We start from the raw sequence: 21,914 nt of genomic DNA on the forward strand, positions 1-21,914 counted from the left end.
GCTTAGCCAAAGGCCTTAGCCTAAGCACAGGGCCTCAGACTGTCACAGTAAGAGAAGGCCCTTACACCAGCAGACAGTGATTTTGATTCTCTTTTTTATACCTCTAGAACTAGCCAAGTGATAAGAATACACCTAAATTCTTAGCCTATAGGCCTTTACAGACAGGCCTGAATATCTATATCCTAACACCCTGTATACGATGGAAACTACTTCAAGCCAAGGGGTGTGGCAGAACCCCCAGCACTCCTAGTTCCAGCACCTGTTACCTACGGATGTTATGGATTCTCCATCAATTGATATGCCCGAGTTCCACCAGAAGTACTGACCTCCTGAATTATCCAGGCCATACTAGAAAATCAGAACAGTCCCTTCTTGCCTTAAAAATCTATTAATGATCTCTCACATCAGAATATCTAGCTTCATAAAAATGATACAAATCTATTAATCACTTTCCACAGAGTGTCTTGAAAGGTGAATACAATGAGTAAACCTGTGTCTGTTCATGTTTCCCAGAACTCTAGATACCCAGATCTGGGAGGGAGCGTCCCAGCTGAGGCTTCTGTCACCATGAGCAACACAAATTTTTTTTTCCTTGAGGACAATATCGTGTGCCCGATCTGCTTGGAGGTGTTCACAGACCCAGTCACCACCGCCTGTGGGCACAACTTCTGCATGGACTGCTTGCAGGATTACTGGGACCACCAAGCTGTGATTGGGGAATGTCCCTACTGTCCACAGTGCCGAGAACCCTTCAGCTCACGGCCTCGACTCCGCAAAAATATAAGCCTTGGAGAAATAGCAGAAAAGTTCACCCGGGAGGAGGCTCAGGCGACAGCCAAGCTTCCCATAGCGGGTCCAAATGACGTCCCTTGTGATCTTTGCTGCTCTAGGAAAGTGAAGTCCATCAAGTCCTGCCTGCAGTGCATGGCTTCCTTGTGTGAAAACCATACCCAGCTGCACTATGAAGACAAAACTTTTAGGAACCACCAGCTGCTGGAACCCATGGGTGACCTGAAAGCCAGACTATGCCAGAAGCACCACAAGCTGCAGGAGCTGTACTGTAGGACAGAGGGTGGGCTAGTTTGCTACACCTGCATCCGAGAGGAACACAAGAACCATGATGCAATCCCACTACAAGAGGAGAGAGCCAGGAAAGTGGTAAGTATGGATGTCTCTCTTCCTCTGAGCCCAGACTAAGGGGGGGGTGGGGGTTTAATAAAGAAGAAGAGTGGGGTTATCTAGAAAAGCAGCTATCTAGATCTGAAATAAAGCCCTGCCTACACTGCATAAAAAGCATGGGAAGGAACCATTCTTTGGAACTCCTTGTGCTTGCAACACCTGTGCAAAGACTTGCACCCACACAAACCAGCCACCCCAGACCTCTGGTCATAATAATTAGTTACAACACCTATGTCAGATCTTTAGCAGAAGTCTGGTTGAACCAGTACGAATGGGAAGCTGTCCTGGTTCAGAGAGTTCTAACACCAGCCTACAGTGGAGTACTTCACTTTTGAAAATTACCCAGAAGCTCTTGTTTTCAGCCAGTGCTGTGCATTATGGGATAGGCGTTTCAGGAATCCCCCAGAATGCACTGGTACAACCACTGTTGTAAGGTGCCCTGTGCATGTAATGCACCAAAATAATCAAACACATCACCATGCAGATGTGTGACCATCGCAAGGACAACCAACCCGGCAGTTAATGACTTTGCAATAGTTTCTTCACTCACAGAGTGATACAACACCCACTGGAATCCATGGGATGACTATGGGTGTAATTATCAGCTATCAATGATGCTATGCTGATTTTCCACATGTGAGGGTCTGGTCCATTGATTTCAAGGAGAATTAGATCAGGCCTTTAGTGGAGACACACTCTCTGTATAGTCAATTCCCAGTCTCCTTCCAGGGCAGGCAATTCCAGGGATATTAAAGTAGGTGGCTCTCTTGAGAGAACAAGTAAATTTGTACCTAACTCCAGAGCAGCTTGTCTAAAATGCCTGCAACAAGTTGCTAACTGCTTGGATCTGTCCCAAGATTTAAAAAAAAAAAAAATCTGGGATGCAGAGACCTGAAATATTCCCTAGGAAAAACTGATCTAATCAATCCATGCCTCTGTCTACTGGGGAACATGTATGCCCGGCTACACCACCAACCAGATGTGAGGAAAATGCTTTTTTCCCCAGCCTTATTGAAGGGGACGTAATGCTTCTTACTAAATTGGATCAAAGCACTCCACCTCCACTTGGCCTCCCACATCTTTATCCTCTGAACAAATGAAGACCTCTGAGACAATTGAACTTGATGAGGGTGGAAGCTAAACTCTTGGGGGGGGGGAGCCCTAAAGACAGGCCCATCTGCAAGTGAACATAAGAAGCGTCGAGGAGGAAACCATTGAATGGAATTTTGCATTCTTGGTAGTGATGTAACACTGACAGACCCCAGTCATCGGTGGGCGGGATCAAACCTGGGACCTCTGGAGCTAAATGCGTGAGCCTCCACGGCATGAGCTAAAAGCCACATGGCCATTAGCTAAGGCTGTAGAGCAAACTCATTAATCTCTCCCTAAGTGGTCTCAGTACCACTTGATGGGACAGAGCACCACACCCAGGAGGTGTATGGGTTACAGTGGGAGGTAATCCCATTGGGTTCTCCAACAGCCGTGTCACTTCCTGATTAGTTTGGAGTAGAGAATAGGGAAAAGGGAGGGGGCAGGGATTGGAAGGAATAAATCTTTTCCGTACTTCAGAATACTATAAAGAGGGGAAATAATCATAAAAAGGCACCTGGTTAAGATTCAGCAGCCTGGTATAAATATGTTGAATAGGATTTTCAGAAGCACCCCCTGATGACCTCTCTCTTTGCTCCCATTGAAGTCCATAGTAAAATTTCCATTGAGTTCAGTCAGAGCAGAATTAGGCCATTGCTGAGAGCTTTGGAAAAGAGCTCACAGAAGCATCCTTTCTTTTCAACAGTGTGTGCTTAAAGCTCTCCCATATGCCGGTTGTCATGTGCCCATTTCTTTTACCCATCTATTGCTTCCTGCCTGCTGTATCCATGTCTTCAATGCCAAGTTTTAATTTTAAAAAAATAACATCTAACTATAATGTCCTGAGACATGATTCACATTTAGGAACAGAGATTTTCAAAGGCTCTGAAAGTCGATGGGAATCGGGCATCTACATGCCCTTGAACAACTCCCCATAAGGTCCTGTCTCTGGCAGTGGCCACACCTGATGCTTCAGAGGAAGGCAAAAACCTCTCTTTAGTGGACCTGGCCAACCAGGCAAAGAGACACAGGGATGGAGGCTGTTGAACTGGCCTTCCTGGACTCAGCAAGGAGTTCAGCTGCCATGCTGAAGCACAAGATTTGAGCATGCTTATCTTGTGATGGAACAACGGCAACCGCGCACAGCGGATTCCTGACAGTCGTTGCCTTCTCTGCGGAAATCGGATAGTGCTGGAGGGAAGGGTTAATAGAACTGATGCCCACGTAGCACTGTTATGGGCGCCAGGAAGAGCCCATAGAATAGGAAAGAGCTTTTGCTCAGCTATAAATACGTGGCAGAAACCGATTGTAACTCCGGATATCATGCCTTTGCTCTTTTATATCTGTATCGTGGGCCAAGAGCCTCAGCTAGTGTAAATTAGCCCGGCTCCACTGACATCTGAGAAGCTCCGCTGACTTGCAGCAGACGAGGAGCTGGTCCTGAGCGCTTAGCAATGAATAGCCCAGTATTCCCTGAGATGCAGGTATTCCTCTGTCTGTTCTATTTCTGGTTGTTTAGAAGTCAATCAGTGCAGAAACAGACAGAATGAAACTGCTGAAGCCAAAGCAGGGCCATTTGTTGATCTGCTCCTTTGGAATAAAGTTAATTTGCAGTGGATCTGTCATTTGTAATAGTGTCCTAGGAGAGGCTTGGCTGATGCGCCAGTTGGAACATTGGGTTTTTGATAGTCTGCGTTTTGATAGTCTGCAGGGAGCTGAGCCGAGAAATTGCCAGATGCTTTTCTGCGGTCATGCTCCTCAGGGCTATGAGCTTGTTAGAGCTCAGACTAAGAAGGGTGAGGCCCGGGCAATACGTTCTTGAAGGCAGAGAACATCTCTTACTGTAGAGCACCTTTTGAATTCAAGGCCGTATGGGGGAGTGAAGAGGTCTGCGTACAAGGAGCTTTTTGCAGGACGAGACCATGTTCTGTAAAGCACAGTGTGAATTTATGGTACATTTATTATACTATTACTGTTAATCACACTTGGATGGGAGACCACCCAGGAAACACAGGCTGCTACCAGAAGCTGTGAAGCTGGCATTCCTTAATGGTTACTACTGAACCAACATCCCAGGAAGGTGTTTGTGTGTAGGACTGTGCTGTTGAAAGTACCACCTCTCTGATGAGATATAAATTCAAGGATCACTTGTGGTCATGAAAGGCCTCTTTTGATAAGAGTTAGGGACATTAGCCCCTGTCTCCTGGGCAGGTTTTTTCTTTGACCAGTTACATTCAGCCAATCTAAATACCCTTTCCAGTTTCAAGTGGATCTGGTAATTTTCATTTTCCTACCTGACCTGTTGTGTAGTGTTAGCTGTGCACTGTTAAACAGCTGCCCCATTCCACTACACAAGGCACTTAAATGATCCTTCAAGCTGGCCAGAAAATGGGCTTCCCCAGGAAATTTCAACTTTTCAGTGAAAAAAATCAAAATCCAAAATATTTCAATTTGGAAATTCTGCAATGCTTCATGGGAGTTGTAGTCTGGTTACTTCATGTCTGAATTCTCTTCTATGGGCTAGGCTCCCAAGCAGACTACATTTCCCTTAATGCATCACAGTCTTCCCAATGTTGAGGAGAAGGCAGTGCATCGTGGGAGTCCTGGGCCCTGGTGCATAATGGTAGCATGAGGCACCTAACCACCTCTTCCTTGAGGCACGGCTGGAGCATATCTGAATAAAAATATTTCAGTTTTCAAGCATTGATTTTTTTAAAATTGAAAAATCAATTTTTCCCATGGAAAGCTGGCTTTTTTTTTTTTTTAAGTCAAAAAACCCATTTCACTCTATAAAAAAAAATTAATGGAAGATTTTTGACGAGCCCTACTGATTCCTGCTTCTAAAATGCTTTGAAATGGAAGCACTATGTAAATGGAAAATATGTATTAATAGACTTATGCTGCTTTACATTTGTTGAGGGACTGGCCAATTAGCTGGATATTTTTATTAGTGATTAGCAGATAACTCACTGACAATATGGATATGTAAATTATCCTCTTTAGGTTTCAGATTGAACACTCCCTTGATGAATGGGAGTAGCTGACAACTCAGAACTATTGTTACAGGCTGTCTCAGGTTCAGGACAACACTGCATCAAATTACTAAGTCTTCCCAACCATCGGAACTTAATTTTTTTTTTTTTTTTTTAAGTGAAAGCTGAGATTCGGGAACACAATTCTTCAGTGACCTGTGGCTTCTGCAGAGAATTTTGCATTTGTGTAGTCATGGAATGCTACATGTAGGGTGAGAATATATTTACAGTGAATGTAAATATGTTCACGGGGGGGGAAGGGATAGCTCAGTGGTTTGAGCATTGGCCTGCTAAACCCAGGGTTGTGAGTTCAATCCTTGAGGGGGCCATTTAGGGATCTGGGGCAAAAATTAGGGATTGGGCCTGCTTTGAGCAAGGGGTTGGACTAGATGACCTCCTGAGGTCCCTTCCAACCCTGATATTCTATGATCCTATGTTTCTTCCTTTCCCAGGTGGAGGCCAAGAGAATACAAGCCAATGTGGAAAACCAGATCCTGATGATGGCATCAGACAGTCACAAACACAAAGGGAGGGTGATCTATCTCACGGTAAAACTGCTGCTTCCACTCTGAATACATTAGACTCAGCATGAACCAAATTATTTCCCAAACGGCAAACTGTCAGGGGGTCTTTAATATGGTGGATCTTAAAACAAGAGCCACTGTATCACATGAGATCCAGAGATTTGGGGGGCGGGTCTCTACCCTCAGAGGTACCTAGTATTAGGGTCTCTCCCTGTAACTGAGCAAGCAAAGAGACCCTCAATTCAATGGCATTTGTGTACATTACAGAAAATATTGGAAGATTTTCCAAGGAAGGAACAAAGTTACTCTTTTTTTATTATTGTTCATTTGTATCACCCCGTAGCCCCAACAGTAACCCATCATCCACTGTACTAGGGCCTGTACAAACACAACCAAAAGACCGTCCCCGTCCCAAGGAGCTTACAAGGCAGGATCCTCAAGAGGGTCAGATTCCGATCCCCTAACATGCTGAGGAGCTGTGGGAGCGATCCCCTTGCAGAGTGAGCTACTACTCAGCATGAGCTAGGGTCAGCAGAATCTGCCCAAAGGTACTTTAACTATCCTTGTAGGGCAGAGGCCTTTTCCTCTTGTTATCCTATTTACTGAGCCAATAGCCCAGAACCTGCTCGGAGAGAGTGAGGGAGGCCCTTTTTGGGAGCGCATCAGCACATCAAGTCTTGAATCCATGTGCGTTACAAAGAGCAGTGACTGGAGTGCGTGTGTGTGTGTGTCTCCTTCCCACCCAGAAAGTGGTCAAGAATTCAAGAGACGAGGTGAACCAAAGCTTTGCAGAGATTATAAAGGAGATCAAACGAATGCAGGTGAAGGTGTTGGAGTTTTTGGACAAGGAGGAGAGAGCAGCCCTGATCCATCTGGGGAATTCCATTCAGCAAAAGCAAGGGAAGCTTGCTGACCTCAACAAGCAGAACCTCTGGCTGACAGACCTCCTTGACAATGCAAGTGACCAACAGTTCCTGCAGGTAGAGTTCACCCCTCCAACCTGTGACCACAGTAAACTGCACCCATCAGTATGGCCCAGTTGTCCTTGTGTAAGAGGTCTGGCCTGATGCTTAGCATCCACATCATCAACCACTGCCCCCTGCAGTTACTTCAGCTACAGGCAAGAAGTACAGTAGTGGTGAATTTCCTATACCAACTTTTGGTGAGTAGAGGCTATGGCTGGAGTAGCTGAGAAGGGTCTCACAGACCGCTTTTCTGGATCATTCCTTACAGCACCTTCTGCAGGGAGAAGCTGGGGTGGGATTCCCAGCTTGAGGATACACAGGGCAGCTTGAAGAGCGTTGGCATGCTAATAAAGCCCCACCACCTTGCGTACACACCTAGGGTCGCAGATGGGCACGTACACAACGCCCATCCCTGCCACTCATGCTGCCCCAACTTTGCTCTAGTTGTAGCGTGCTAGATCAAGGAGAGCTAGCACAAGTACACCTCTGAGCTGAGAATCACACCCCCACCTCCAGGTGCAGATGTACTCTCAGATTAGAGTAGTTATGAACACCCTGTAGCCATCACTACTGCACCGATTTTTATTGATCATTTTCACTTTATCAGCCAAGGAAACAGAACCATGGGGACAAGGAACATAAGGGGGAATATTATGGCATGCAACCGTTATTCATTATAATCACAAACTAACAGTTACAGTATCATCTTTGCCCTCTGATTGATGTGAAGGGGTAAAATAAACTTCAAATGCGAAGATCATCTATTTGCATTTGCTTTATTTTAGCTAAAGGCTGACAGATTATTATACTGAGAGTCTTTAAATCAAGACTGGGATAGCTTTCTAGAAGAGAAAAGGAGTACTTGTGGCACCTTAGAGACTAACCAATTTATTTGAGCATGAGCTTTCGTGAGCTACAGCTCACTTCATCGGATGCATACTGTGGAAACACATCCGATGAAGTGAGCTGTAGCTCACGAAAGCTCATGCTCAAATAAATTGGTTAGTCTCTAAGGTGCCACAAGTACTCCTTTTCTTTTTGCGAATACAGACTAACACGGCTGTTACTCTGAAACCTTTCTAGAAGAGATGCTGTTGCTCAAACAGAAGGTGGGGGCATGAGGCAGAAATTACTGGGCAAAGTTCTATGGCCTGTGTTATGCAAGAGGTCAGACTAGACACCAGAGATGCCCCTTAATCATAGAATATCAGGGTTGGAAGGGACCTCAGGAGGTCTAATCCAACCCCCTGCTCAAATCAGGACCAATCCCATTTTTTGCCCCAGATCACTAAGTGGCCCCCTCAAGGATTGAACTCAGAATCCTGGGTTTAGCAGGCTAATGCTCAGACCACTAAGCTATCCCTCCCCCACTTCTGACTTTAATCTGTGAATCTATTATTAGAGAAGCACCTAGAAGCCCTAGCCAAGATGGGAGTCATCGTACAGGACCTAGCACCCCAGACACATAGAAAGTGTCAGCCCCTGCCACAGAAAACTTACAGTCCAAATAGTCTCGGAGTTATCCCCATTTTACAGATGGGAAACCAAGGCATGGAGGGTGTAAATGACTTGACCAAATTCACACAGAGGCTGTGGTACAGCAGAGATTGAACCCAAAACTCTGGAGTCCAAGGATGCAAAATATTTAATTCATTACTAAACGTGTTTAAGATTAGCAGGTTCTGGTCTGGCCAAGAGAAAGACAGGAAACCAATACAAATCATCCCAGTTGCTCTGCAAAAACCTGGTTCTGTCTGACTGATGAAGGTAGGGACAAGAGAAACACACTGAATATATTTTACTGCAGGCTTTATATGGAAATCAACAGATGGGAATCCTCTAATTCAAACATTTATGAGGAATATTATGCACTCGAAAGCTAAGCCATGTCATGCTGGGTAAACATCTGCCTGGTTCTGAATTTAATAGGGTACAAAGTAGGGGGAATTTTTTCCCACAACTCCATTTGAAGTTTTGGAACCCTCCTACAATCAAAGCAACAGGACCATAACCACCTTGAGACTGAATGAGCCAAAAAGCCAGCCCCGTGGCTAATGTAAATCAACATAGCCTCCCCCACCCCCCTCGGAAGCTAACAGTGAGGCCAAATTTCCCAAATCGAAAGAGGCTTAAAACTCACTTTGTTTTTAAAAAACCTCTTTAGCTTTGGAAATAAATCGTCCAGTGAGATGGTAACAAATTGGACCATCACAGAAGCCACATAGAGCTGTTAAATGTTCTTTCTTGCATATGCTACTAATCCTTGCTTTAAGCGCAACTGTTTGTTTTTTCTGGACTGCATGCTTCTGTTCTGAGGCAGCGGGGAACTTTTCTTAACACCAAAAAAAGAAGTCAATGTTTCAGTGAAATCCAAGAGGATTTACTTGGATAACAAAGACTCCAGCAAAATGGAGGAAAGGACCTTGTCTGGCCGTTCGAGTGGCTATAAAGTCTGTTATTTCATCCAAACAAGTCCTTCAGAAAGGGGCAATTCCACCCTGTGCCACGGCCTGTGCACTACTTAAACCCTATTTTGAGGGCATAAGTGGAACTTAAGTGGTGCATAGGCTGCAGAGTAGGTCTCTGCACTGAGGCAAATGTCACCCAGCCCAGGGTGCTGGAACAATGTGTATAGTGGGGGTGCCGAGAGCCATTGAACCAAACTGTAAACCCTGTATATGATGGAAACCACTTTAAGCCAGGGGGTCCTCTTGACATGTACCCCTTCATACCTACACTCTGGATCCTTCTTCAGAGCAGATTGGTGAGAGGGCTGAGTTAGAAAAATTCATTATGGGTCAGATTCCAGTGTGCTTACCCCAGTTTAGGGTCTCCTTACTCTCCAAGAAGTCCCTTTCACTCTGTGGAGTCCATGGAAGGAAGGGGATCAGATCTCGTCCCGTGGCCTGGTTTCCATGAACGCTGAGGTTTCTTTTTAAAAAAAAAAAAAAAAAAAAAAAAAAAGGGTTTCTGTCCTGCTAGGAATTCCCAAAGCTCAAGAAGTTGGGAGCCTGCACTGAACCCGTCGTCAGTCTGAAGTGCGAGGAGAGCTCGAGCTTTGTCAGCCTTAGACAGACTCTGGGTGACCTGAAGGCTCAGCTAGCGATGGTTGGCCTCTGCTTCATCAATAAAATCCTCATGAAAGGTGAGTGAGCTTCTTCCTTTGAGATCTGAATGTTTTCCCCCCAAAGGGGGCATTTTCTGTGCAATGCATTCCCAGGTTCCAGTTCCTTTGGATGGCTAGGAAAGCATCCTGCTTACTGATCTCCCTGTACAGAATTCTGGCCATGGCATATACATTTTTAGTGGCTCAAACAGGGAATACCCCACCCTCACCAGGTTTTCAGTGGGGAATTCTGTTTTGCCATGGACTATAGACCAGGTCGGGACTCCAAAATATCCTCTGCCTCTCCGGTCTAGGGTGGTCACCATTTCCTCCCTTGAACTCCTCCTCCTCTCATGAATGACTGTGAACTTATATCTGGCTGGTCTAGACAATAGGTCGGTTGACTCCCTCGATGCTGCTTTGCAGAGCATTCAGAGATTGCATCTATGGATCTAGCACCACCAGCCTTCTATTGGGAGCCCAAGTAGAGACCCTTTACGGAGCAAGAGACTGGAAGATACATCTGATGAATAGTTTCTTGAATTGCTTAGCTACCTAGTCACCCACTGGCTTTGAAAAACTTTGTTCCTCATAATTTCATGTATCCAGTTTCAGGGGTACTAACCTCCCACTTCCGTCACAGGGTTTTATTGAGGAACCTCCGAGCCTGTGAAGTCTCATCTCTGGGCTCTTGTTCCTACACTGAGTCCTACTGTCTCCTCCAGCTCACTTTCCCATTTAGTGCTCATGCTTTTGCCCGTAGAATGTGCTATCAGCCACCAGCGTCTTCCCATTAACTTCTCGATTGGGGCACTAGAAAAGGGGGCTGGAGTCCACGGTGGGGACTCCCTCCTCTAGCTCCAGTCAGAACAGACTGTCCCTCCAGTTCAGTCACCAAGGACCAGACCCTTGACTGTCATAGGTCAGAAGAGCTCCATTCACTTCAATGGGTCTATGACAATTCCCACCACTACCTCTACATATCATCCTCCAGTGGCTATCAGCTAACCTGGGGGTAGCTGGTGTTTTCTCCAGCCTGGCCAGCCCTAGCTTTATCGATGCTTTGCTGGTATTCACTCCTGTTTATGCTTTACTGTTTCTAGTTCCCTTACCTGAAATATGCAAACAGAAAACAACAAAACTAACCTTTGACTGTTCCCAGCCACTTAAAACTGTGACCCGGGTACTTAAAGTATGAATCTCATTTCAGATAGCGAGCAGTGTATAAATCCTGCTGACTATGCCACTATGGCATTTTGAGATGCAATCAGACTGGGGCGGGGCTGTGTCACCCCTGCCCTGCAACTTTAGAGGCTTCTTAATGCTTTACTTCTGTAGCTCCCACCTGGGTAGCTCACCAACAGCCTGCCAGCATGCAGGTAAAACCCTGAGCATGTGTATGTGACTGCAGCCTCTCTTCAGTCACATGCTGGCTTCCACCAGGCTTAATTATCACTTGTAGGGGGACTCCACCACACTCCCAATCTCAGCCCTTCCCCAAAAATGTGTATTTTGTTCTGCATTGTCCAGTCCTCTCCTGGACAGTTCAGATAACAAAGGTTGGTTGTCCCTGTAAGGGACTAATATACAACAACTTGCCCCTTTTAAATGGAATTACCCACACTGGATTAATTTTGATTAAAGAACAAAAATGTTTCTTTAACTACAAAGAGGTAGACTTTGAGTACAAGTAATAAGGCATTAAAGGCAAAAATGGTTACAAGAAACAGATAAAACACTTCCTAGTACTAAACAGACTAGATGTGGTTCAAGGTGAAGTTCTTACCACAGGTTCCCAGTATCACTGCTGACCAAATTTCAGGTCAGGATCTGCCCCCAAAGTCCATAGGCTGTTTCTTTTGCATTCTTAGGTTGAAAAGAGATGGATAGGGAGAGAACTTGGGGTATTTCTGCCCCTCATTTTTAGAGTACAGTCACCCTTTGAAATGCATTTCCCTGAGTGTGACCCCTAGATAAAGTTCTTTCCAGCTGAGCAAGGAGACATGGAGTCTTGGGGGTGGGAAGAGGTTCATGTGGTTCCTTCTGTCCCCTCTGTTTGCTGAGATTCAGATTTTCTTTGTGGTCTTCCTTTTTCCTCTCACTGTCTGAGGACTGTATACAGCATACATGCAAATTGAGGTAAATACACACCCCTGTGATTAAGACCTGCTTGACCAGTTTTATCTAATCAGGGCTATGTGAGTTTGAACACGTGCTTTAACATTATACAGGGGAGATTTCATACTTTTACACGCAATGTTGCTGCATACATTTCACCATGAGGTTATTGAGCATTGAGTGATTAGTTTTCAAATGATACCTCAAGGCATATTTTGTGCAAAGATTTTTATAGAACTGTGTAGGATATGAATACAGAGGCGCACCCAGTCAGGGTCACACATGATAGGGATGGATTAATTTCACAAGGCTTCAGTTTGAATACACATCCAAAGTCAGGTACTTTGTCCAAGCTCCTATTGCTAGAAATCTTAGGAGAACAGACTTAAAAGGTTTCTGACCAGGCTGGGAAATACTGTAAGAACAGCTTCTCTTGTGGTATTTCAAGGTTTCTGGGTCCAGCTCTGGCCAGGAGCACACAAATGCAGAGATGTGTCAAAATGGGCCAGTTACCTTAACTGAACATTTTCCAGCCTGTAGCACACTTCACTTTGGGAGAGGGATAAAGGTCCTCAGTGAAAGGTGGTGGCTTTTTGCCCCCACCCCACCCATCTGATTCAGAGCTCACACATCCACCTGCACTTCCCAAGCAGCATAAGCCCCTGCTGTGTCTCTTTCATCTTACAGGAATAACAATGCAACCCTATGAGGTGATACCAGCAGATATGGACAGGAAGAGCCTCCTGAAATGTAGGTGTTGGTACAACATTTGTCCTTTTCACCAGTCTTCTTTTTCTGGCTTCTGGGGAGGGTGCAGGGTAACTGCTCGAGTTGAGAGTGTCCTCAACTGAGGGAGCTCAACAAGCTGAAGTTGCCACAGTTTGACACAAGACTGGGCAGACCAGCCAAAGATGCAGCAAAATGTTTATTGCGAGAACAACGTGAGTTGTGCGGAGCAGACATGGGCCACTTTGGCTAGTGCAGCAGAACTCTAGACACAATGGTCATCTGCAGGGCAACAGACTAGTGGCCGTGTGTCATGTGATCTCCATATGTAGCTGGTGCCGTCCAAACGGGACTGAAAAGTCCCTGCCCCAAAGAGCGTGTAATCGAAGGGCCTGAACCCGGCACTGCTGGAAATGGGAGTTTTGCTGTTATTTAAACAAGGGTAGGATTGGCCCTTAATGGAGAGAACGCTTCCCGTTGAAAAGGAAGCATTGTTTCGTGGGAAGAGAATGGGAGTCAGGAGGTCGGGGGTTTGTTCCCAGCTCTGACACCGACTCTTTGGGGTGACCCTGGGAAGACCCCAGTGTCAGCTTCACCCATTTGGACCGTGGCCATTACCTACTTCACAGGGAGGTTTTCAGGCTTCTTTAGTGAAGATTTCGTGAAGTGCTTGGGGCTCTTCAGATGAAAGGCTCTATAGAAGTGCCAAGTAATATTAAAGTGACACTTTGGATAGATAGTAGGGAGATAGGCTATGTGTTTGTGTATGAACTTCATAGACATGAGGCTTTTATTTGGATGAAAGCCTCATGTCTATGAAGTTCATACACACACACACATATAGCCCATCCCCCTACTATCTATCCAAAGTGCCACTTTTAATATGGGCGAAAGTCATGGTGTGCCATTCAGTCTAATGAGAACAGAGGATCTCTAATCACTTACTTGAACACAGTATGATGCCTGGTACCCGCTTCCACACAGTTCCTACGGGAAATTCATTGGCAAACCAGCAATAAAGAACCCCTCTATGTAGGGAGCTTTACTGGCAGGCACATGACCAAAATATCTGCCTCTATGCAGCCACCCCCTACCTGCAGAACCTCCAAGACACCAGGTGGTGCTGGGGTGTTTCGAAGCCCAGCTATACTACAGGGGAGCAATAATCCACAGAGGTTGTTGCAGCTAGAGTTTAGAGCTGCCTTGGCTCATACTATGACAGGGGCCAAAGAAGCCCTCACCATGGACCCTATGTCTGTCAAAGCAGGAAATGCATAGGCGTCTTTCCAATCAGTTTACTAGTTGCATCTTGTTTAAACAATTTCAGACTAAAGCAAAGGTTGCCTGACCTGTAGTTTTACTGTTGATATCAGGAGAGATTTCAGTATAGACCCAGAGGATGCCATCAGGTCAGGTTTAACCCAAAATTTAGGTTTAGTAAAAAAATTAAGAAAAATTAGTTTTTCAGAAACTCAAGACCAAAAGCCATGTTTCTATGGATTTGTTTTGAAATTCTAATGGAAACAGGTTCCCTGGTTCTTGAAACCTAAGTGTCAAGGCATTCTGGGATAAAACCCAGCTTGAAGTAGACTAGCAGCTGACTGAACAAAAGTGAAATTGACAACTATCTAAGCTGAGAGAAATGCAAAAAATAAAATGAATATAGTAACAGGTGAGTTAGATTTTTAAAATTATTTCAGTTGTAATAATCTAAAGTTTGTGTAATATAAATTAGGGGTATTTTTAAAAAAACTAACAATGTTCCTTTAATCGTTAGTGTATTTTTGATGAGATATCATGTTGTTAACAGTATGGGTCTGCTTTTGAAATATTATCTCTAATTTTGCAGACACAATTGTCTGTTTGTGGTTTTTTTCAATTGCAACTAATTGCAGGCACAAGTGATAAAATTGAGTAGCCTAAGTACTTGATTTGTGGGCACAATGAAGTAACTGGATCTAGTCTAACATTTGCAACTGCAATTAATTGTAGGTCTAAACTGTGCTTGCAGAATTAAGGCTGGATTCAGGCTCATAAAAAAAAAAAGTATTCCTTTATATTCAGAATAGAGCAAAGCCAGGTAGCTCTGCCTAGTTTGAAGAATACCTGAGAAAGTACTTTAAAAAAAACACAATTCATTTCTACTTAGTACTAGGATTTTGTGTTCTGTATCTGTCCCGAATTGGATCTACCATGTCTTAATAGAAAGGAGTTAAGAGGAAAAGTGATATGAAGTAATCTTAGTATTGGTTACAAATTTAAAGTTAGCTATTGCACAAAAGAGAATTTAAGACTAAAGTTAGTTTTGAGACCAATTATTTTTCCTATACAAACCCTAAAGTGAAGGGAAATGTTTTAAGTTTCTTAATTATCAAAAGGGTTTTGTTTGAATTAAAATTTTCTCCAACAACCCAAACCCTGCAGCACTATCCTGGAGAGTGAAACTGACTAGAATTATTTTCATTGGCTGAATTAGAAGCAAAAAGTTAGCCCACAGCATAAATAATGAAAAGTTCTGGGTGGGAGTTGTCTTTGGAGGGAAAAGAAAAAAAAACCTAAGCCCAATTTTGCATCTGGCTTCAGAGAAGGACTGGGCCCTATATGCATAACTTCTTGATTAGAGAGACAAGGTAGAAGGGGGTCTTATCTTATAGGACTTTTAAATTATTTTGTTATGAAGAGACAACTGCGATACTTAAAGCTGCTGTATCCATTCTACACCCCTATTTATATAGTTATTCAGAACTTCTTGAAACGCTCTCCTTTCAAGCTAAATTAAATTTAGAAAAAAGATTGTTTTGGCTTCAAGATCCATTTTGTTCAAAAAAATCAGATTGGCTTGTTGGCGTACCAGGAGAGTGGGGAAAATACACTTATTAAAAATAATCTTGCAGGTTTCTGAAGCCACTCTACAGCCAAAATAGCTCAGGATAGAAACTGAGCTTTGCTGTGTCAACAGTCCTCAATGAGAAGAGTCCAAGTGCTTCAGTGAAAACTGGGCTTATTTTGACTGAAAAATAAAAAAAAATAAAAAATGTACTGTGCATGTGAGCCAGGACATCTTACAGAGGGGGGTTAACTAGGCTAATGATGGACATGACCATATCCCTATTGACTTGAATGGGAGCAGGATCAGACCTCGAGTGATGTTCTGGAAGGCTGCAAGCCCTGTGTACATCACGTGGGGCTAAACTAGCAGAAGAGTGAACAGCATGCTGAAGGTGTGGCAAGCTCAGGGAGAGCTGCCACTCACCTTTTAAGGGTCACAGGTGGGACACCTGCTGTAACTCACTCTAGGAATTGGAAGGAGAAGTGTTGTTGTCTCCCATACACCAGTTAAGTTGCACAGTAGAGAAGCTTCCCCCTAAATTACTTGGGATAGGGTGTTCCTAGAGGTGTCTAGCCAAATAATTTTATATTATGGAATTTACACTTGTTACAACCAATTTGTCGGCCAACAGAGAGTTTCAAACGTTCTGGAGAGGAAAGTGGCTTTGTTTTACTGGGGGGTTTCCTCTTCCCTCTCTTCTCCCCCTCACTGTTTTTTTTTTATTATTTTAATAAAAGCCAAGGAGGAGACAATTAAGGCTGCACAGTTAAATATTTGGAAGATAGGACAGGCCAGTTGTAGACGCAATTTTGACTCCTCTCCCTTGCAGTGTACTACACGTATGTGGTCATATGTTATTTCTCAGATACAATATTACACCATGTGGGTTTTTTCCTTTAACTTTAGATACATATGACATTTTCTTGCAAAAAAGCACACTTTTACCTACACAGCACGTTACATTTTAAGAGCACAGGACAGAAGAGTAATAAAAAATGTTCATAGTATTATTTGAATGATTATAGCACCTAGGAGCCCTAGTCATGGGCCAGGTCCCCATTGTGTTTCCCACTGTATGAACCGAACAAAAAGAACAGACATACCTCTTTGGAGCTTACAATCTAAGCATAAGGTAAGAAGAGGTGGATACAGACGGGGGAGCACAAGGAAAAGAGACCATACACTATGACCTACATGGACCACTTGAATTTGCAGCTAAGGCTCTGATCTGGAGCTCCATATGGTGCTTGCTCTTTCAGGCTACTTCTGTGCCAGAAGGGAAGCTTGTACGTGTCTCAAGCAGTAGTATGTTTTTAAATACTGACAGGATGCTCAGTGCTGTCTAGGACATGAGCAGCAGCCCTTGTGGCTTTCTCTCATTCACACCAGGGAAAACTCAGGCGTTAACAGCACTGAAGTCAGAATAACCTTGGGGTAATGCCAGTGTAGGTGAGACGAAATCTGCCATAGTCCTTCCCAGAGTAACTTGGGCATGTATTGGATTTTTTTTAGTGCATTACATGACCACCACTTCTCTTACCACTAGCTGCAAATCCTCTCTGTGGAGAGAGGAAACAGCCACTTGCCACTTTCATGGTAGGAATAGCTAATATCAGTCCCTTCATCATAGTGTTCCCCACCCTTCTGGTCTGGGAATGGAACTAGACTGAGCAGGACACAGTTTGACGCCTCCCTCCCCACACCTGTCAGGAGTGGATTCACTTTGGCTGTATCTCCTTTTGCCTCCTGTGAAACAGACTACTGCAATCTGAACTTCGATCCCAACACCGCCAGCGAGGAGCTCTTGCTGTTCAAGGAGACCCACTCCGTGCTGAACATGGGCATCCTGATGGAGTCTTTCTTTGGGTCCTGCCAGGGATTCAACCACTGGCCACAGGTCTTGTGTACCCGCAGCTTGTGTGAGAGCTGCCATTACTGGGAAGTCGAGGTCTCAGACTCATGGGTCTGCTTGGGAGCAACCTACAGTTATATGCACAAGACTGGGAAGAGCTGTATCTTTTACCTGATTGGCCGGAACAATACCTCCTGGTGCTTGGAGTGGGACTCCTTGAAGTTCTCCGTCTGGCACAACAGCATCCAAACCGTGGTGAAGGGCAGCTATTACAAGACCATCGGCGTCTTCCTGGACTATGCTGCTGGCTCCCTGACTTTCTATGGTGTCACCAACACCATGAACCTCATCTACCGCTTCCTGACCACGTTCACAGAGCCACTGTATCCTGCAGTCATGGTGAGCAGCGGCGGCTCCATTACCTTGAAGCAGCATCCATTACCTTGAAGCAGTAAGGGCAGACTTGCTCCCTGTAGCCCACAAGGGCTCTTTGTTGCTAATAAAATTCACTTCTACCTTATGGCTGCAGAGGTAGGTTTTTTTAATTGCTTGGCTACAGGTAAAAAAGCAGGTGATGCAAAATGGTGTTTACACTTGATATTCCCCTGGGAGAAGTTTTTTCACTACTCAGGGTCATCTGGAGGTGACAGGGGACTATCATCCACCTGTTTACACCAGCCTTTCCTTTATGCACCATTTCTCCCTGGTGTTCCATTACCTTTGTAATTCTGAAGAGGCTGGGAACCAAGACTCCTGGATTTTATTGCTTGTTCTACCACTGACTCACTGTGTGACATTGAGCAAGTCATGTAACCTTTCTGTGCCTCATTTCTCCCCTGCCCTCCCGTCTGTAAAACCAGTGACACATGTGTGTTTTGCAAGGAGGTAGCAAGGCTTCTTCAGGTAGGCCAAGATTTTCAAGTGACTAGTGATTTGGGGTGCCACAACAAGTGACACCTTAATGAGGCCTGATTTTCAGAAAGTGCTGTGCACCCACCTTAACGAAACCAGGTGTAACACCGACAGACCCTGGTGGGTGGGATTGAACCAGGGATCTCTGGAGCTTAGTGCATGAGCCTCTACAGCATGAGCTAAAAGCGAGCTGGCTGATAGCTGAGGCTGTAGAGCAGACTCATTTTATCTCTCTAAGTGGTCTCAGTGCCACTAGATGGGACAGAACACCACACCCACAAGATATGTGGGTTACAATGGCTCCTTTTAGCGGCCTAAAGTTGAGTGTGCTAAAAATTGAGGCAGGTGAAATTTTGGTACTTTTGAAAACCTTAGCCCAGGGCTTACGAAGGCTTTTCAGATGCAAGATGCTCCAGAAGAGTCATTTTATCTTCATAAATTTTTCCTCCCGTTACATTGATTCAGCAAAATACCAGATTCAACAAAAGATGTCAGTTAAGTACAAGCTTGCAAGGCAGCATGGAGCAAACCACTTGACAGCAAATACCGCAAGTCAGAACAAAGAAAGACAGGGACCAAAATCCATTTGTGAAGCCTCTTCCTGTGTAATTTGCCTGCTATATTGTTCCCAAACTCACTGTTACTTAACTCTGGTATATATTCAGTGCCTTGCAGTATGGGTTTATCATCTGGCATCAAACGTGCCGACCACACTGGGTGAAATCCTAACCCCAAGTGGCAAAACTCCTGGTGACTTCAGTGGAACCAGGATTTCACTCAATTTCCAGGTTGCATTCAACATGTCTGAACAGAGGTTGTCCAAGTCAGGAGTGGGGTGGGGTCTGGGGGCCCTAAGGCATGTGTCCCCTTTCAAACACAACAGATTTTTTTCCAATAGAAGGATATCCTTCATTTTGACAACTCATTTCTGAAGAACTCTCATCCAAATCTCTCGGGGGTTGGACTCGATGACCCCCTGAGGTCCCTTCCAACCCTGATATTCTATGCGTCTATGAAATGTCCAGGAGTACCAATGGGCCATATCCTCAGCTGCTATAAATTTGAGTTAGTTCCACTGAAGTCAATAGACCTACACAGATTTACACCAGCTATGGATCAGACCCAGAATCTTTTGCTTTTTGTTCAAGTAACTGTGAATGAATATTGTGTACTGGTAATGAGGTTGCCTTCTGCATACAAGGTGATTTTACATTTTCCACTACTGTGTTCTCTCCCTGGTATTCCAGGGTTCCCTCTAATCTTGCGTGCCAGAAGTTTTATCACCAGGACAAATAACAGGGCAAGACAGATCCTGCTGTACCCCTTTGAACTGGTGTCAGTGAGAGTGCTGGTGTCATCTGTTTGCGTGCTGACTAAAGAGCCTAGGAAATCTAGTCTACCTTCCAGCCAATGCAAAATTGTTCCCTATTTGACATTTAATGTTTTTGTTAAGCCAAGATTGAAATATCCCAAGGGGCAGCATTTCCAGCACCATCACATCTCTTGGGAAATTATTCCATATGCCAACTGATCTATCAAAGTATTTCCCATTGTTCACCTTAGATTTTCCCTTTCTTAATATTAACCCATTATTCCAAGTTGTGCTCCCTTTTTACTAGCCTGCACAATTTCTCTCCCTCCTTGTGGCTGGATTCTGTGTTCCATTAAGGCTTCTCTGCACTCATCTGGAGATATAAATGTAGCCTTAGACCTGGCCACTGGAGGATTGTTGGTTCTGCACCTAAGCTACTTGCCCACTCTGTCTTAAGTGACAGAGGTTCCTCTCAACCTGGTCAAATGCCTTCTTTAGCATCTAAAAATAGAATGAGGGCTTGAGTGAGATTCAAGGGGACTGAACAGATAGATAAAACATATCAAGTGATCAGAAGAGCTTCTTCCTCCAAAGAACCTCACTTAGGTCCCTAACCACAGCCTCAGTGAGAAGGCCATCTTATCTCATGGCCAAAATTTGTGTTCATGTTTTTTTGCATCTATATTCATCAGGAAAAGTCAGCCATTAGGAAGCACGCTCAAGCCAGGTTTTCCTCTCTGTACTGTGGTAGTAGTTCAGTTTGCCCTGCAGTCTTTGGCAATCTTCCACCAATGTGTGTCTCATTAAAAACCTCAAGAGAAATGGAGAAAACAGCATGTCACAGTTTGTTTCTTCCCAAAAGCAGCGGGTTGAATCCTTCAGTCAGTTGTCCCCAGGTGGTCCCGCTGACTTCAGTGGGGATTGAACTAGTGTAACATACAGCAGAATGAAGTTCCACATCTTTTGGCTAGCTTTAAAGGCTCCTCTGTGGTCTTTAACCAATAGTCAGGTGGCCCCTGTACTGGTTAAATTAGCTTTTCACCAGACCTATGTCACCATGGCCTCCTAACAGGCACATTCAAGTTAACTTCAAAGATCTTTTGAATGTTAATTGTTCCTTTGTTGGCAGCGAGTGCAGGCAGTTTGCTTCGGATGACAGCACTGGCTGCATCCCAGTGCAGCTCTGTGGCTGTCTCCCAAGGCAGTTCTATGGCTGCTTTGCAAAGTGGGCCTGAGTTAATGTCTCATTATCCCGGGCCTAGTCTTCAGGCACTTTAAAAGAAAATGTTTTCTCATTTCTCTCTGCACCCCCATCCCACCTACCTCAGGCTATTTTGCCTCCCATTTTCACAAGCCAAGTAGGACATGGTCTAATCAGTACTTGGAAGGAAGTTCCAGCACTGCAGGAAATGAGGCTGGGAATTCAGTGGGCAGCATTCTGCATTGGTACTGAGCCTGGCTACAGGAGAGCGCTGTGTTACTGGAGGGGGTAGTCTTGCGGGTGCAGCATTGCACCGAATAGCACTAGATACATTTGTGAGAGTCGCTTTTCTTAGTGTCCCATCTGCTGGCATCATGCGATTAGGAGAGAATCTCAGCTGTCATTTTTAAATGAAAAGTAAGTTTCCAACCCTCATTGTCATGGAGAAAAGCTGGAAAATGTGATTTTAAGGCACGTAGAGGCTCAGAAACCAGAAGGGAAAATTGTAGTTTAAGGAGCTGCCATGATCTTTAAACCAATCATGATTTTGGGGAGCCTGACTCATGGTTTTTGAATGCTTGGGGTGGGCGCAAATGCAGAGAAAACTCTCCTTCACAACATTGCTTCTACAGATCCTTCAGAGTGACGTCTGCTACTCAGTCACAAAACCCTTTCAAAACCCTTTCGGTTAGAATTGCTGTATTAATTTAGATGGAATATATGGGCCTGGAGAGCCAAAAGGTGTTAACATAACCCAGTCACTGTCCAACATCCAAACAGTTTTAAACAAGGTTCAGGATTTGATATACGAAGACCTCAGCCTGCTTAGTGTCATGGCAAACATCATGAAAAGTCCCTTTAACCTTTCATTAAAGATACAGAAAAGGGGTGGGGGGGGGAACTGTTAAAGCATTTGAAATGTAAAGTATTAAGTAAGGCTTTCATTTGAACAACATCCCTTGTTCCCTTTAGCTGGAGGGAGTCCTTAGAAGGAAACCCCCCTTATTTGACCCTCTTTTACATGATATTAAAGGTGGTAATAACTAAATGTCTTTTGGGAGAAAAGAG

The 21,914-nt window shown here is 44.5% G+C and overlaps 1 protein-coding gene across 1 annotated transcript; it reads left to right on the forward strand.

Annotated features, from left to right (window-relative positions):
* Positions 1-567: 567 nt before the first annotated feature.
* LOC144274917 (E3 ubiquitin/ISG15 ligase TRIM25-like) lies at positions 568-17,868 on the forward strand. The gene is made up of 6 exons (XM_077834014.1): positions 568-1,158; positions 5,753-5,848; positions 6,571-6,804; positions 9,772-9,934; positions 12,701-12,763; positions 17,327-17,868. The coding sequence occupies exons 1-6, from the start codon at positions 568-570 to the stop codon at positions 17,866-17,868; spliced, it is 1,689 nt and encodes a 562-aa protein (XP_077690140.1).
* The last annotated feature ends 4,046 nt before the right edge of the window (positions 17,869-21,914 follow it).

This window comes from Eretmochelys imbricata, chromosome 14 (assembly GCF_965152235.1).
Source record: "Eretmochelys imbricata isolate rEreImb1 chromosome 14, rEreImb1.hap1, whole genome shotgun sequence".
NCBI classification, from domain to species: Eukaryota; Metazoa; Chordata; order Testudines; family Cheloniidae; genus Eretmochelys; species Eretmochelys imbricata.

Coding starts and splice junctions, on each gene's coding strand:
- LOC144274917 (XM_077834014.1), top strand. CDS start 568: ATGAGCAACACAAATTTTTTTTTCCTTGAGGACAATATCGTGTGCCCG. Junction 1,159..5,752: donor AGGAGAGAGCCAGGAAAGTG/GTAAGTATGGAT, acceptor TTCCTTTCCCAG/GTGGAGGCCAAGAGAATACA. Junction 9,935..12,700: donor CAATAAAATCCTCATGAAAG/GTGAGTGAGCTT, acceptor TTCATCTTACAG/GAATAACAATGCAACCCTAT.